At 41.1% G+C, this 17329-nt stretch overlaps 1 protein-coding gene across 3 annotated transcripts in view; it reads right to left on the bottom strand.

The window, feature by feature from the left end:
• Positions 1-6: 6 nt before the first annotated feature.
• The window catches only part of LOC120767079 (putative mediator of RNA polymerase II transcription subunit 26), a 185915-nt gene continuing 168592 nt past the window's right edge, over positions 7-17329 (bottom strand). For 2 of the 3 annotated variants that reach the window (XM_040092946.1, XM_040092960.1), the window contains exons 4-6: positions 16815-17073; positions 16420-16705; positions 7-3269 (exon numbers count right to left, since the gene is read on the bottom strand). In XM_040092946.1, coding sequence (XP_039948880.1) covers positions 326-3269; positions 16420-16705; positions 16815-17073 — 3489 coding nt within the window. In that variant the 3' untranslated portion in view covers positions 7-325. The remainder of the gene's footprint in view (positions 3270-16419; positions 16706-16814; positions 17074-17329) is intronic. The other variant, XM_040092952.1, reaches the window with a different exon arrangement.

Here is a 17329-nt window from a genome sequence, read left to right as displayed (position 1 = left end):
ATCGCCGATCCCAATCCCGATCTCTGAATGCATATCCCAACTAATGCCGGGCATGGTGAGTGCCACAAGTTGAAGTTCTGTTCGCCCAACAGCCTTTGCTCTAGCATGCCTGCAGATCCACGGTATGCCGCTGCGTCTCGCTGGTACTGCTATGCCCGTTCTGTTTTGGATTCTAGGTAGATTTGTACGCCTGTCGGTACCGTTTGGCTCTGCGCCCTTTTACAGAGCCTACAATCAGCACCATTATTAATTGCCCCCCCCCTCAACCGTTAGCGTGTTAGTACCGCTAATGTAACGACATGCCGTATGGCCAGTTCATTCATCTCTATAAGTGCTCTTCGTTCTCCTGCTCGGCCTTAATTTGCGCCAATTTTTCCTGTAGTATGGATGTGCTACCCAATGTGGGTGGTGCGTGTCCAAATTCAAGCGGTGGTTCCACTTTGGGCAGCATACCGCTCATTGCCGCGCTACCGCCATTGCCATTAAGATCGCCAGTCAGTTTGTTGCCGTTGTTGTGATTCGTCATGAGCTCGCTGGGTATGCTACTCGTATCGGTTTCGGCGGAGTCGTGAGAGGTTAAGCGGCTGCGGCTGCGACTGTGTTGTTGATGGTGCAAATGCTGATGCTGGAGGTGCAACTCATTATTGCCGATATAACTACCTTTGCTGTTGTTATTATTGTTGTGCTCGTAGCTACTTTCGTCATTGCCGCTGCGTGAGGCGTCGTCATCATCGTCGTCACCGCTACTGTGTGGCGGACTGCCGCGTTCACGTTTGATTTCGGTATATGCAAGCGGACTGGCGGCGCGTTTAGCGCGTAGACTGCTCATGGCGTTGGGTGAGCGATGATCGTTACTGTTGTTGCTGGCATATGGCGGTAGTGCACTTTTCTTCACCAGCAAGTGGTCGAGTAGTGCGCCGCCGGTGCTGGCACTGTTCGGCGGTCCCACGTCGGTGCTTTTGCGGTCGAGCGTTTTCCGTATGATGCCGTCGAGTATTGAGGAACCGTTGGCGCCAGCGCTTTCATACAAATTTTCGGCAAGCTCACGCGCACTCTTCATATTGAGTGTATGACTTGCCGCTGCCGACAACGGACTGGCAATAGGACTGGGGCTGTTGGCGTTAGAAGGCGTACCAGCTGATGTGCCGCCAACGCCACGTAGCGTTTCTTCGGTGTAACGTTGTGCCGCGCTGGCGGTTTGCGCCGCCACTGCATTGCGATTGAATTCCATATGCATTTGGCTAAAGGCTGGCGGGGGATTCCAAAATAGATGTGCTGGATATTGGATGGGATCGAAAAGCATTTTCATGCCGTTTGGTGCGCTGGTTGGGAATGCGGCCGCTGCTGAGTTACTATTGCCCTTATGCGCTTCGTTGAGCTTGGAATTTACATTACTGTTGCCAGCGTTGCCCAACTTGATTTTGCTCAGATTGTTGTGATGACCAGGAATGTTAGAGTTTGATTTGCCCGTTGTCGTGCTGCTGCTACCATCTAGTCCGGGCTGTGGCTTGGGCTCACGCTTACGCGGCCGCATCAAATGTCGCTCCTTCACTTTGTACTCGAGCGTTGAATGCGGCACACCGAAATAACTGCCCGCACGATGCACTGACATCTCGCCGCGCTGCACAGCGCGCACTGCTTCGATTAAACTATCGCGGTCATAGTTGCGATACTTACCACGTTTCGGGCGGGTACCTTTGCCGGCGGCAAGCGCTGCTGCCTCTTGGCGACTTAGATGGGGTGGCAGATGATGATGTATGTGCGCCTGGTGATAGCCATGTGAGTTGTGTGTGCTGCTACTGCTACCAGCCACACTCGAACCAGCCAAGACATTGGGTGCAGCACCAAACCGTGTTGTATCGGTGCCACCTATATTCTTCACCACCGATATAGTAGGTTTCTTATGATCCGTACTGCTGCCGCTATTGTTGTTAGAGCGCTCCATTTCCAAGCACAGACCCAGCATTGGCGCCGAAGCCGCAGCAACAGCAGCGGCGGCGGCATGCGCGTCCTGATTGGCCTGCTCATTCATAGTGCGGTGAATGCCATGTGCGATCATGTCGCGAAAACTGAACGACGGTGGTGATTGGGTGTGCTGCATTAGTGGCGGCGAAATGACAGATAGATCATTATTGCCCTGACGGCCGGCAGATGCGACGGTGCCATTATTGCTAGCGGCGGCCACAGCAGCGGCCAGCATAGAGTTGGCGATGCGTGGTGAGGGCGCAGAATGCGGACTATCGCCGCTGGGATTTGGCATGGAGTTGGCGGTGGAATTGTTGCACAGCAAGGATGGCGAACATGAGGCGCGTGCTGCAGCCGATGTGGGCGTCGGCGTGCCTGCCACTGGCTTATAGGACGGAATCTTAAGAATCGACGCAGCCAGATCATCACCAATCGGCTCATGGTGGTCCAACGAGCTCGTGGTCTCTGGTGTATCTGATTTGGGTAAGCGTTGTGCCGCATACGCTGACGTTTGTTGTTGCAGCTTTTGCGCCAACAACGGTTGGTCCATTATATTGGGCTTGCCATTGCTGAAAAGACCCTCCACACTTAAATCACCCGCGGTATGTGTTTCCAACATATCCTTCAAATTGGCCACCAAATCACGCAGAGTAACCGGCTGATCGGCACGTTGCTGCAAAGCGCCAAAGCTGGTGAGCGTAAAGAGGAATGCCTGTAAAATCGCTAATGTCGGATCCAGTCCAGTCGCTGGCGGCGATTGCTGCGGTTGTGGTGTAGCGCTGCTCGACGGTGTACCGGCGTCACACTTAGCGCCATCAACGTATATTGCGTTCGGCTTTGGTGACAAATCGTTGCAATTGCCGACATCATTGGCGACATCGCGTCGCCCCGCATCACCGGTACCGTTATTCGCACAATATTTACGCAGAGAATGTGTCGCGTTTAGCCGATTGGCGAGCTCCTCCAGTGCAATGTGTGTGGCGGTTTCTGGTTGTGGTGTTGAAGCATTACTACCATGGCCGCCAGGTATGCCAGTGCTGCATTCATCGCCGGACATATCCTTGTCCACGTCCATGCCGTGTAAGAGCGCGTTGGCTAGGTGTGCATTCGCACGTTTGCCACTCACTCCGGTGCGATTGGATCTGGCGCGTCCTGGGCTCGTGCTCGAACTGCCGGCGTATTGGTCTGACGATTTCCGTGTGCTATACTTTCCGCTGAGAAGCTCTTGTACGGTACTGCTCAGTGCATCATCGGTGCAGGGGCGACGTGCAGAGAGTGTGGGCGTAGCGCGCATCGTCTTGGAGCTGAAAGAGAATAGAGTAATTGTTTTAGTTTACAGAGATTTTTGCGTTTCGGAGCTGAAAGTTAAGACTTATGTGTTTTAATTATGTTTAGGTTGTGTAAACCTGTTTTCGAAAACTAACCTAACTTTTGATAAAATGCTAAAACACACTTTTTAAATGCTTAAGTAAACTTCACTGCTTGGGATGCAATGAACCGCTCAGTGCTAACTGTAATTCTCAACTACATCGTAAGCAAAAACAAAATTATTCATACGATTTAGCAGCCATATTACAACCACATATGAATTAAATATTTCGTCTTTATTGAAAATGTTGCAATTTAAATTTATTGCAAATGTTTATCAATTTATGACGAATAAAATACAACAGCAACATCAACAACGACAACGAAATATATTATAAATAAAATTACACAAAAATTGGCACACTGAACCTTCTCATTGTCAATACACACTTATCAGGCGATGCAATAGCCAGCCAGCGTAAGCGACAAAAACAAAAGCAATGCGCAAACGGAAAGGGCAATTTCGTAAATGCATTGTGTGTATATGAGTGTGTGTGTGTGTGTGCACGGCACATAACAATAATGATAACGATATTTGGAAACAAATTTAGCTCAATCGCGCCTGGCGAGTCGAGAACGAGAACGGAAGCAGATTTGCCAGCGCTGACGAAGTGAGTTACATAATCGATCATCGCTTGACTCGTATGCAACATGCACACACGTAAGTGTACATATGTATGAACATCAATTTATTTCATTTTGAAATCTGATTTTTGAAGCAATGCCCGTTAATCTTATCAGATATTGATATAGACTTATTTCTTCGACGAATTCCGCTATGTTTATACAATATCAATAACCAATGCTTGATAAAATATGCCCAGATATATGTAAATATGTGTATACATACACAGATAACTTTTTGTATGCACTTGCAAAATATGCACGAGTAATCGTTACTCAATTTATCAATAGTGTTGCAAGTGGAAATTTCATAACTCGGGGATTTCCTAATAAGTCTCACAGTTGCTAAAATATGATGCGTGTATGCCATAATTAAATCAAATACACATGATTAATATACCATACTTTTATTGAGTTTACTCTTTGTTATTATTTTTAATAATTTGCAATATTTTTATTAAGTATTTCACTTAAATTTAATATGAAAGATAGTTTCGGGCAATAATTAATATCAAGTGGCAAACTGGCGAAATCACGTACCGTTAAGTAACCGTCCGTTCGTCTTTCAAACCTCTGGATGATATTTTCCATATAAACTCAATTAAATTGAGCCTCTTCGATATTGATTGAAAATTTGCCCGAAAAACTGACGAAGAATCAATGCAGTATGCGACGGTGCATTATCGTGGTGTAAAAATTAACCCATTCGGTCCATAATTCCGTCCTATTTTTACGATTAGCTTCGTGCAAACGAAGCGTAACACTCAAAAAGTATTCCTTCTTGACAGTTTGGTTGGTCGGAGGGAATTCGGAGTGCACCATCGAAGAAAACTGTCAACGTAATTTCGATTTTTGATCTGCTTCCGGGGCACGAACGTAGATCCAAGACTCATCACCAGTAATAATACGTTTCATGACATTCTGTTAATCGGAAAGCATTGTTTTACAGACGTTAACGCGACGCTGTGTTTCGAAATCATTTGGAACCAATCGTGCTTTCAAAATGATTTTTACTGATCTTTTCGATATTGCAACGATGCCAGTAAGATCTCTGACTGTTAATCGTCGCTCCTCAACAAAATGTCTTTATTTTGTTGATGTGATGTTGATGGTCGTCCTAGACGTTTTTCGTTGTTATCGCTTTCTCGACCCTCTTTGAGGGGTCACTTGTTTGCGCATGCCATTTCCAACATTCTTAACGTTTCAACACGAGTATTTTGATTCCGGCATACAAAATTTAATGTAACTCCTTTTTTGCATAATTTTACTCATCGTAAAAATCGCTAAATGCACTTTATGTAGTTCAGAAAGACAAGCGCATATTTAATTTTTTGAATTGACATTTGTCGCAGATCTCGCTGACAGTCCTACGAATATTCCAGCGTCTCATCATCCTCCGCACATGCTCTACATTCCGTCGACTCCAATTTTCCCATTTTTTGAAGATGGGATCTTAAGGGTAGGTGCCCTTTGATGTCCCCTACAATATTATTAAGCTGCCTTTTGCCTAGAAGTCTGTCCACCATCAACGCTACCTCAAAGTAACTTTGTAGTTTGAAGCTACTACCCTATGTATGGATTGCTACTGAAGAAACTCGCCTTTGTTCCTATTTCACCCTTTGATTATTAAAAGAATAGGTTAATCAGCTCATTTGGGAAACGTCTGGTGTGTTTAACGTGGCTACCTGCTGACGACAGCCTTGCTCCACGGCGCTCAAAAGCACAACGGATCGACACAATGCGTTGATCAGCGCCCTGAAAATTGGGTAAGCATTTTCAGTACAAATTGGCAGTGTGGCATGGACACACTAACCATCTAGGTAGGGCTCGAGGCCCATCTATGTAAAACCTCTGCCGTACTTTGGGTCCGGCACCCGGTTGCAATGCAACTCCACATTCAACTGCCAAGGTCAGTTTTTTGATTGGCTTCATAACCACTTTAGTTGTTTTATCCTTTTGCGTGTTTTTGTGATTTGTTTAAGTATGCCTATTTTTTAATATACAAATAAAAATACTGTACATTTTGCTAACTTAATGTACTTTAATATTCGGCGATTAATTTTGAAACATTTTGAGTTCCCTTGATACCGTAGTTGATCTCCGAGAGTCTGTCTGGCGGTGAAGAAGATTTTTCTACTTAAAATTATCTCAAATTGAAAAATATAATAAAAATTTATAATTACTATTGATGGATACAGGAAATGATCGAAGAGCTAATCAAAATGTTGGTTTTTGAGAAAATGTTGATTTCCAAAAAAAAAGATTTTGTGAAAAATATACATTTAAGAGTGGATTCAGTAATCGAAATTGTTATAAAAATTCTTATTCCCCCTATCTTGACAAATACAGCTAAAAGCCTCGTTTGAAAATTTCAAGTCGATCAGGCAAGCCGTTTTAGAGAAATTTTTTCAGCGACCCTGAAACAAATCTTTTGAGAAAGACGCGTTTAAAGTTTTGGAAGCCGATAACACCAAGTTAAAAAGTTTCTGCAAACATGCTCATACCTTCGAAGTTATTTGTAGGATCAACTTAAAATTTTCAGAAAATATTTTCAAATGTACATATGTATGTGTTTAGAATAGATATGAGACCAAATACGATATCTTTGAAATTCCCAAGTGAATATAGCTCCTTAACCTTCAACTAATGCAAACGACTTTAATCATGCCAAACTGAGACCAAATTAAATTGAATGAGAATACATAAAGTTTTAGTGTACAACACCTTAATTGACTCAATTAGCAAATTGGTTACTTGATTAAAGTGAAACTTGCTTAATTAATAAGGTGTGGTGAAATTAACTTAGTAATTAAGCAAGTTTCCTTTCCTAATCGAGTAAACAATTTGCTAAATGAGTCAATTAAGGTGGATGTATTTTCAAGAAAAGTAGAATAAAGCATCTGAAAAATGCTTCTGCAACTAGATATTTTCTATTTTTATGTTGTAAATCAATTTTCTTGCAACAAGAGTTTTACTGAGTTAATATCTTTTGAATTCCTGTTATATTTTTCGAGTGTCCCAACCAATTCAACGTCATTTTCATTTATTCAACTTCAATAAAACCCTTGCTTAATAATTATGCTTTTAGTTGTTGTTTGTTGGCGCGGTGCGTCGCTCCAACACGATTAATTGGCAATATTTTGCAAAAATTTGCATGCAACTAAATTAATTGCGCCAATATTTGTTAAGCGAACATGAAAATAATGACAGCTGTCCCCAAGGGGTCTTCCGCCCACAGCCGGCTATTTTGCAGCCGTTGAGCCCCCAGCGACCGTCTTGTCTTGACAGTGCCAACGTACTTAACTCAAGTTCAGACGAGCAAAGCAGTCGGCAGTCGGCAGTCACCATCACCAGTCAGCAGCCACCAGCTAACGGCGCTTACAACAATTTGTCTGCTTTTGTGTCCTCCACTTTGTGTCTGTGCTTTAAAGACAACGAACGCGCAGCTAAAATAATGGGCACACCTACAAACATACATACCCCTTTGAGACACACATCCTCATTTTCGGCGTACCACCCTCGCCATCACCATCACCAGCACCTACTACATACACTGGCATCGTCTTGTCCTGTCGGGCCGCATGCCTCAAATTAATTTTTACGAGGACACAATCAAAAAGCTCTTCACAAAAAATCTGACGTTGCAAATTTGGTTTTTCGAGCGTTTATTATCATGTATACTTTTTGTGTATGGCAGCGTGTAGCTGTGTGTGTGTGTCTGTAGCGTCGTAACTGCAGTTCGGTATATTTTTTCGTAGGGAAGGTCGGAAGTCTGCTGTAATAAGAGTTCGTGAGTGGAAGGGGGATGAGTGGGCATGGTTTTGGCTGAACTGGTAGCGGTACATTGGCCAAGCGGCGCGGCGCGCGGGGTGTGAAACGTGCGGCGAGGTTACGCTCTTCACACTGCGCACCAGACAGAAATGAGTGCATCATATCGATCGGTTTTTTACCACTTTTTGCTTTCTATGCATTTTTACCGCAACACTTTTTTTGCACACTCGCGCGCACTGGCATGTTGATTCGTTTGCTTGTTCGTGCATTCGCTCATTCGGCGGTTCGTTTCATTTCGCTGCCAGCGCGCTACCCCGCACCAACAACACGCCTGTACTTAGTGACTACACTGTTTTAACATTGCGACTTTTTTCGTGTGCACATTATTTACGTAATTTTCATTTTGACTTTCGTTTACGAAAAATTGTGTAAAAACCAGGCAACATTAGCGCACGTCGCGCGCGTCTGCCACCCGCTCTGCCACACGGTGCGACTTCATAACTGAAACGCATGCAATTTTATTCCATTTTTTCCACATTTTTTGTCATTTGAATGAGGACAACTGCTGGCGCGCGGTGGGCGGTGGGTGGTGGGCGTTTCGCCTTGGCGGGTGTTAGGCGCCGTGGGTAAACATGGCGTATGAGTGATAAATTTTGCGCGGCAAAGAGTGTTGCGTCCTTTTTTTAGTATTTCGTACATTTTTAGGTGTGTGTGTGTGTGTGCGTTTGTGTTTGCCTTCGTGTAAGGTGCAGGATTTGGCGGTAGGTAGCCGCGCAGATACGCAGACACGCAGAAACACAGCCATAGCGGCGTTTTTGGGCGTCGCGTGTGAGCGAATGCACATGAACAACCGCTGTCGGGCGACGCCGCGCCACAACGCAAAGTGGCCCAAAGTGAGCGAGATGGAAAAACGTACAAAAAAGCCAAACCGCCCGCTTTTGATGCTTAAATACACGAAAAACTGCATATCTGTCCAAATTATGGCGAAATGACATACACGCACAGCACGCAACACACACATACGCACACACGCATACCCACACGTTGGGCCATGTGCGTGTAGTGCAATGTAAACACACGCATGACAGTGTAAATGGCACAAACAAACACAGGCTCATCAGCCTTATGCGTTTTTATATATATTTTTTTAATGAAATTGCAGTCATTGCGGCGGAGCAAAAAAATCTGCAACACAAAAATGCGTCGAATTGCTACAGTTGCGGGGTGCAGTGGCAGATGTGGCCGTGGCGCGTTTGGTGGGTTTATCGGCGAAAGGTTTGTTAACAACAGTCGTATGTACGCAATGCATTTTATTGGTGAGAAATGAATTTGAACAATACTATGTACCATTGTGCGAAGGTGTGGCACGAAGCTTTAAAGGATTGTGCGAAAATTCGAAGAAGTTTATGAAACTAAAATAAATTAAAAATAAATTTTATGAAAAAAGGAAATATATTTGAAATACGACTAAATTAGCGCTAAAGTTATAAGTTTTAGTTGAGTTGGAGCTTAAGGCGCTAGAAAAGATTAAAAAGGCTATACGTTTTTGAAGTAAAGTTAATCAAGGAAAACTAATTTCTTTAATGGTAACGGCCAATTCGGCTAAACCTGATAAAATTTCAAAATTGCAGGGAGATGCCTACTAGGTGGAGTGAGAAAGTAATTAGAACGGAAATGAAAACATTTTAGCTCTAAAAGTATTCGACGCAGTACCCTCCGGGGAAATCAAAGGAAGAGGAGGGCCTCCACTCCATTGAAGAGATCAGGTGGAGAAGGACCTGGCTACACCTGGACCTGGTAGCTCGGATTAAAGAAGAAGAATAATCAGTTTCCAAATCCATCAATTTTAATTGTAGCAAGAGAATGAAAAATTGGGTTCATTCTTATCATCCGTGTGCTGTGTTGAAGACTATAAGGTCTTTTTTAATTTTTATCAGATTATATATACATTCCAACTCGAACCCTATCACCTTCCACGTTAAGACTTTCCATGATGAATTATTTAATGGTTAGTATTAATGTGAAAGTTTCAAGTTATATACTCAAATCGCAAGCCAAAGGTTTTTTTTTCAACTGGTTATGGTCGCGAAAGTGTTGGTGCCAGAATTTTCGAATTAATTTTGAACATAAGTCACTCAACTCTGTATAAAAAACGTACAAATGTCACGCTTTCGACACACAAATTCCGAATATGTTTTATATGGATTTTCGAAAATTTCGAACATACATAGGTCAATCAACTATGTATAAAAACGCATAAATATCACGCTTCCGACACACAAATTCCGGTAATGTTTTATTACGACTTTCGAAAATTTCGAACATAGGTCACTCTGTGTAGAAAATGCATAGATGTCACGCTTCCGACACAAAATTTTCGAATATGCTTTATTACGATTTTCGAAAATTTCGAATATAGGTCACTTAACTCTATATAAAAAAACGCATAAATGTCACGCTTCCGATACAAAAATTCTTGATATGTTTTATTAGGATTTTCGGAAATTTCGAACATAGGTCACTCAACTCTGTGTACAAAGACGCATAAATGTCACGCTTCCGACACAATAATTCCGGAGGGTGAATAATGAAAACAAAAAAAACGTAGGAGTGGGTAGGTTCGGGACTTGAAATTGAAAATTGACATGAACGGGAAAGGTATAGTATATGAGTATGCAAGCTCAACTCATTAAATTGAAATGCCACAAAAGCATAAATGCAATTTAAAGGTATGTACATATATGTATGTATGTATATCAGAGGAAATGAAGTTGTATCTGCAGTACATAATACCCGAAAAAATATATACATACATATTTACTATATATGTATGTATAGCATGTAAAATATGTAAACAACACGACATATGTATGTATACATTACAAGATATTCATTACAAATTAAAATGAATTGCAAGTGACTGCAACATCAGGTGGCAATAACAATAACAAAATACCAACACCAACACCAACAACAACAACGGCAACATCAAAAAACAATTCGCATCACATTAAAAATACCGGGGATGCAACCAAAAATGCAATTGCAGCAAGCGCCAAGACAAAAACAATTGCAGCAGCAGCGAATACATGCAACACATACACACACTCAACGCCAACACACGCAAATAAACCGAAAAAAATCCACCCTTGCAACGCGCAGGCATTACACCGACCACCAAAGTACCGAAAACAAAAAAAAAACACATACAAAACAAAAACAACAATTGCGAAAATGAAAACATGTAAAAATTGCAATGAGAAGCGAAATAAAACGAAAGGAAAAAAATTAAACAGACAAAAAATGTGGAAAAAGTGGAAAAAATGAAAACATGAAAAGCATACACTTTAGCCCGTGTGTTCAGGTGCATTACAGCGCAACAACAAAAGTTGCAATAAATATAGCGGCAACAAATGCAGCAAAAATGCACTGAACAACACTACAACAACAATAGAAAAGTGTAGAAAAATATCACACGCTCCGCGCCAGGAGAGACTGGGGCGCGGCGAGGTGAGTAGTGGTCCATGCCGGAGTGAGCGCCGCAGGTATTGCGTTGGCAGTTGGGCGGCCGAGACGCGCGACGACATTGAAATTTTTATGCATTCGCATCTTTGTCGCCCTCTAATTTGTATGGATTTCTTTTTGCACTTTCTACTTCTACTGCGCTGCTGCACTCTACTGATTTTTTTCGGTTTGTCTTCAACTTTTTTCCAAACTTTTTGTTTTATTTTGTGTGCAATTATAATTTCGTGAGACGTGCGCAACAAAAAAATTAAAAAACAGTAAAGCACAAAAGAAAACGAATAAAAAAGAGAAAAAAAAAACGTACTAAAAGGAACCACAAAAAAAAACCGAAAAAATTGCGAAAAATAAAAAGTTATCTGACAAAAATGTCATGGAAGCAAACAAAAAATGCATGCAACAAACAAAATTGCTTCCCGAAAAATTATTCATAATGACAGCGGCAGACAGGACCTGCTGGGCAGAGAGTCGTTGGCAGTGTTGGTGAAGTGCAACTGAGTGCAAGCAGCGGGCATGCAATCAAGGTGGGACAAGCACATAGACACATAGAATTGTGGCGGTGGCATTTTCGGTGACGTTGATAATGACAAATACATACTTAGCTGTTGCAGAAGAATGGAAATGCAGCAAAAAAAATGTTGCCGGTTGTAAGCATGAGGTAATTTACTGTAGCAGTCAACTGCGTATTACTTCTACCTTTTTTCTTTTTTTGGCAGCTTCACCCTCTGGAGGGGAGTTTTTGTCTCGAAAACGTGACATTTATGCGCTTTTTTGCATAGAGTTGAGTGACCTATGCTCGAGAGATTCGAAAATTGTATGAAGATAAGGTTCCCTTCTAACAAGTTGAAGCAGACTTTTACATTCAGGCAAAGCGATTATTGCTCCTGAGTATTCTTATCATTATTTCATGTGTGGAATTTGACCTCTTCACTATATTTTTTATATATTCAGAGGCTTCATTATCTTGCCTACAAATTAAATCCTTTCAGCTTCTCAGCCATTTATCTTGACTAGTAAAAAAATCTCAAAATTCCTTCAAAACACACCTAACAAACTTCAGAAGCTACGTGAACGTCTGTAAATTTTTATAAATACGTATGCCTTTAGGAAAGAAATTATCATCGCCATATCTTTCACAGCAGGAAAAAGTATATTGAACAGTAAATGCATACAAATGGAAGCATCAAAATGAGTATAATGAAATATTGACTCATTGCAATGAAATATTGCAGAGAAAACGAAGCTGTAGCATTACAGTGAAAACATTCGCCCTCGACTAGAGTTTCTCCTCAATCTGACACACAAAGCTTAACCTCTAAGTTTGCGCAGCTTATACTCCAACCCCAAATTCTGTTCATTTGCTGTTTGATATAAAGAAAGTAAAGCTTGACATCAAATATGGCGAAATGTAGTAACTTGGCACGTAACTTTGAAAAATACCGACTACCTCTCCGACCAGGTTTAATAAATTTTGTCTTTATATTCCGCTGCCATTTTGTTCTTTTTGGGTAAATAGAAAGCGGTGTAATGTAAATTCTGAGATGAAACTTGTGACAAAGAGATTTGATGATTTTTAACATTTTTTTAAATGTAACATTCGGTCAAATAAGCTTTTACGATTTATTTGTTTGGACCGAGCTCCTGCTTATAATGGTTTTTTCAATAGGGACGCTACAGACTGATAGCTACAACAAACGACGTCATATTTTTTCCCGCCCTTTTGACATTTCTCTTCGTTAAGGTTTGGCATTTGACCATAGAAAGATATACGATACAACAAAATTATTAAAATTTACTACCGAAATTCGGAGTCAGTGGCCTCAACTTTAAAAGCGCTACGTCCAATTTATTGTCGTCATAATCGTCTTGTCAGATCAACAATTGGGCGTCTAGTGGACAAATTTTAATCCACAGGTACAGTAGAAAATGCTTGCGTGCCAGTGAGACAAAGTAGTGTCGAGAATATTGCTGCCGCTAGCGCATCAATTGAGGAAGACTCGGATCAGTCTCTCACTCGTCGTTCTCAAGTGTTGGGTATCTTTGTGAAGTCATTGTAGATGACGATCAAATTAACGCAAGAACTAAAGCCACTTGACCACCCGAATCGTCGTATGTTCGTGAATTGGGCTGAGCAACAACTTGAAAATGATCCGGATTTTCATCGGCTTCGGCAGTAAGCCAAATCTGCGTTATTGGTCAGACAGCAATCTGCACGTACTCCATCGCCATTGCATCCCGAGACAATTACGGTTTGGTGTGGTTTATGGTTTATACTTCTTCCGCGATGATAGAGTAAGATGTGCTTTCAAAATAACTTCTCAAACTTGTTTCCTGGATTATTGGTCTAAGAAATTATGTGGACAAAATGTACCGAAATTAAAACTCGCGTACCTTTGTTCATCGATTCGCATTCTTCATTTAGATTTCAGCGTGGGCTTAATATGATTTAATAAAAAGTATTTATAATAGCAAAATCTGCAGTGTCCACTGAGCTTTTGCTTTTTGCTTTCGCATTTCCAATATTCTTTTATCATCAAGACCTCGGCGGCATAGAACACTTTCCGAAAGCATTGTGTGGAACTCTGACAATCTGTTGCCGAATAAAGATCTGTTTTCGTTGCGGTTACAATGATCTCACTATCGTGCGAATGGTATTTAGATATATGTATTTTACAATGCTAATTTTTATATATCCATTGTTCTCTTTGGTGCACCAGTTAGTTCGATGTTTCTTCTTCATTCCATCAGACCATATATCGCTTTCTGTTTCTTCTTATGAATTGGTGACGTCTTTAAGCTTTTATTCAGCTGCTTTGTACTGCTTTAATGGACTTTGTTTTAGATTCCGTTACTCTCCACCTCGCGATAAACATTTTCATATACACGTTATCCCAACCCTTCATGGGTGGATTCTCGAGCAGTTGGGATTTTTAGAGGTTAGGTTTGGTGCAATTTTTTTTTTGTTTTTGGTTTTCGAGTATACATATCTACGCATAATTATTTTGCTCAGGTGCAAACTCTTTTTAAGCCGTAAAGCGCTGTTTTAAGAGCGTCTCATGGTAGAAATTAGAAAATCGGTGGCATATGTGAATGGAAAGGACGCCTGGTACACATGTAGTCGCATTGTAAACAAATGCATTCTGGAAATTTTTTATGCTTTCTTTTAAAGCTTTTTCGCACTTCATAAAGGCAAAAAATGAAAAACAGAAAAATATAGGAAAATGAGAAACGTCTAAAATATTTTTAGCCACGATTTTGTGCTTAGCGACTTGTCGACACTGAAAATAATGCATATTTCATACACCCGCGTACAGACGAACAACAACAATAAACAAACCAAAAGCGAAATACGGAAAAAGAAGCAAAAATAATCAAAACGAAACTGTGGCAAGTACAGCATAGCAATGGCGTTGCTGCAGACGCACAACAACAAAGCGAACAACAACAGCATCAACAATTAAAGGAGTGCAGACAAGGACTCACGGCGCTAGTCGGGACCAATGCAATCATATGCCATATATACATATCTGACTCGGCACCTGGTGCTAAAGGGAAGGCAAGGGGCTGCGGCAAGGTGAAATGAATTGAGCACAATTGCGCTGACAACATTGCACGCGTTCGCGACAGCCACCAGAGGATCAAGGTGTGATTTCACAAAAAACCAAAAACAACAAAAAAATGAGAATAAACAAAAACAATAACACGAAATTGTGTACAATAAAATAAAAATGTATATACATATGTATGTATGAGCGCGGCTAAGTGGTGAAGAGAAAAAACTGCGCACCAAAAGCGATGAGGCAAACGACGCTGGTGAATAACTGCCGAAAAAATTATGGCAGGCCACCGCTAGACAGGTGTAGGAGCGTTGGAAGCGCCGCCGCGACATTTTGAAAGTGAAGCTCCTCTCTTGTGTATGTGTTGGTCTTGGTGTGAGTGTAGCAAATATGGTGAATTGGAGTGTTGATAAACGTTCAAGTGCAGTACTGTTGAGCTGTGAGAATGGCAAACGGTGTTCCATACACACATGTACATATATTTGCTCGTATTTGTTCTCATGTGTGTAGGTAGTAGGTGTGCATTCATAGGTGTGAACTCAGATAGCAACAAAAATAACGCTTGCAGACAGGTATGATGCACTGCATTCATAACATACACATACACATACATGTATGTAGTTCGTTTATTTATGTTGGTGCGCTATCTGCACTTCGGAAGTGTTTGTATTGTAAACAACATCCGCTATGTGTGAAAGTGGTATTAAAAATGGGAGTTAAGCATTTAAACAAATTGAAATGCAACACTGTTAACGGAATACGAAAAAAGGCAACGGTAGTGGGTACTAACAAAAAGAACACTAAAAAAATAATAATAAAAAGAAGAAAGAAAGAACGTTTATATCGACTGCACTGAAGCTACAATATCCTTCATACGCGCATTTCTTATTGTTTGTATGACAGCTATATACTATAGTGATCTCATCTGAGCAATATGTTTGGAGCTTTTAGCGAGGCTATGTACCAAAACTCATGCCGAATTTCATGCTGATATTTCGTTAAATGAAAAAGTTTTCCTTACAAGCAGTAAATTCCAATGGTTAAGTTTGTATGGCAGCTATATGCTATAGTGATCCGATCTGAACAGTTTCGTCGAAGATTGCATTATTGCCTTAGGCAATAACCCATACCAAATTTCGTGACGATATCTCGTCAAATGAAAAAGTTTTCTATACAAGCACTTGATTCCGATCGTTCAGTTTGTACGGCAGCTATATGCTATAGTAGTTCGATATCTGTCGTTTCGACAAATCAGTAGCTTTTTAGTGAGAATAGGACGGATGCAAAATTTCAGATTGATATCTCAAAAACTGAGTGACTAGTTGGTATACATATACATATGTATACCAACGGTCGGGCTTTTTTTTAACAAAAAATAAAATTAATTTATAGAAAAAGACGTAAAATTAATATCATTTTAAACTTCTGAGATCTCCGGGGACTTTATTGATAAAACAATATCATAAAAATCCGTGAAAATATGCTTCAGAAAATTTCTCAGCCTTTCCAAAACCGAACTTTCTTAAAATCTAGCAATCGCACCCAAAAAGTGGCATCAGCAAACTATTCCTACAAGTATAAATGTTGTACAACTTTCCATAAAAACACTCACCGCACTGACTTCAAATCGCCGCTAATAGACGAATTTGGCGATGGTTTCGAACTAAGATCTAAGGGTTGTTCACCGGTGGCATCACTGGGACTGGGCGAATCCTTGAGTGGTGGACTAACAGCGGCGGCCGATGTCTCTGAGGTAGTTGGTGTCGCCGAACTTATATGCTGTTGCTGTTGTTGTTGCTGATGCTGTTGTTGTGGCTGTGTTTGTTGCTGTATCGGTGCGGGATGTGGCTGCTGCTCTTGCTGCTGCTGTTGTTGCATCAATTGTAGCCAATTAAAATCTAGATTTATCATGGAAAAATCGAAAAAAAAAACAAATTAAAATATATACATATATTTGACTTCATTGCAACGCTAAGTGGCATCTGCTTATGCCGCGTTCACACTTACTTGGGTAACCAGAAATGACTGCTAACTGCGCGGCCATTGAGTCCATTGAAGTCATATTCGCTGGCAAATCAACTAAACGTGTCGTCAACAGCTTGTTCCAGTCGATGCGATTGTTATTATTATTATTATTATTGTTGTTGTTGTTAATGTTATTCGCACTACTGTTGTTGTTATTATTGTTTACAACGGGCGCAGTTGTTGTACTATTCACCAAATTCGCATGCGCTGATTCATTCGAATCGCTATCGGTCTCAAGCTGCTTTGTTGTTGTGTTTCGTTTATTTTCGAACCGAATTGAAAGAAAAAGCACAAAAATTGCGTGTAACAGTAAGAAATATGTGAATATGCATTTTCTTTGTTAAATTGACATTACTTTAATTTGTTTTTACTTTTATGAACTTATCTGCGGTGTGCTTTCCCAGTTCGTGTACTTCGGTTTACGAATTTGATAATTGCATGCAGAATTGCGGGTTTGAGGTAATTCCGCTTGATAGAAGTGACCAATACGTATAACG

This window comes from Bactrocera tryoni, chromosome 1 (genome assembly GCF_016617805.1).
Source record: "Bactrocera tryoni isolate S06 chromosome 1, CSIRO_BtryS06_freeze2, whole genome shotgun sequence".
Lineage (NCBI taxonomy): Eukaryota > Metazoa > Arthropoda > Insecta > Diptera > Tephritidae > Bactrocera > Bactrocera tryoni.
This window is presented reverse-complemented; position numbering and strand designations above follow the sequence as displayed.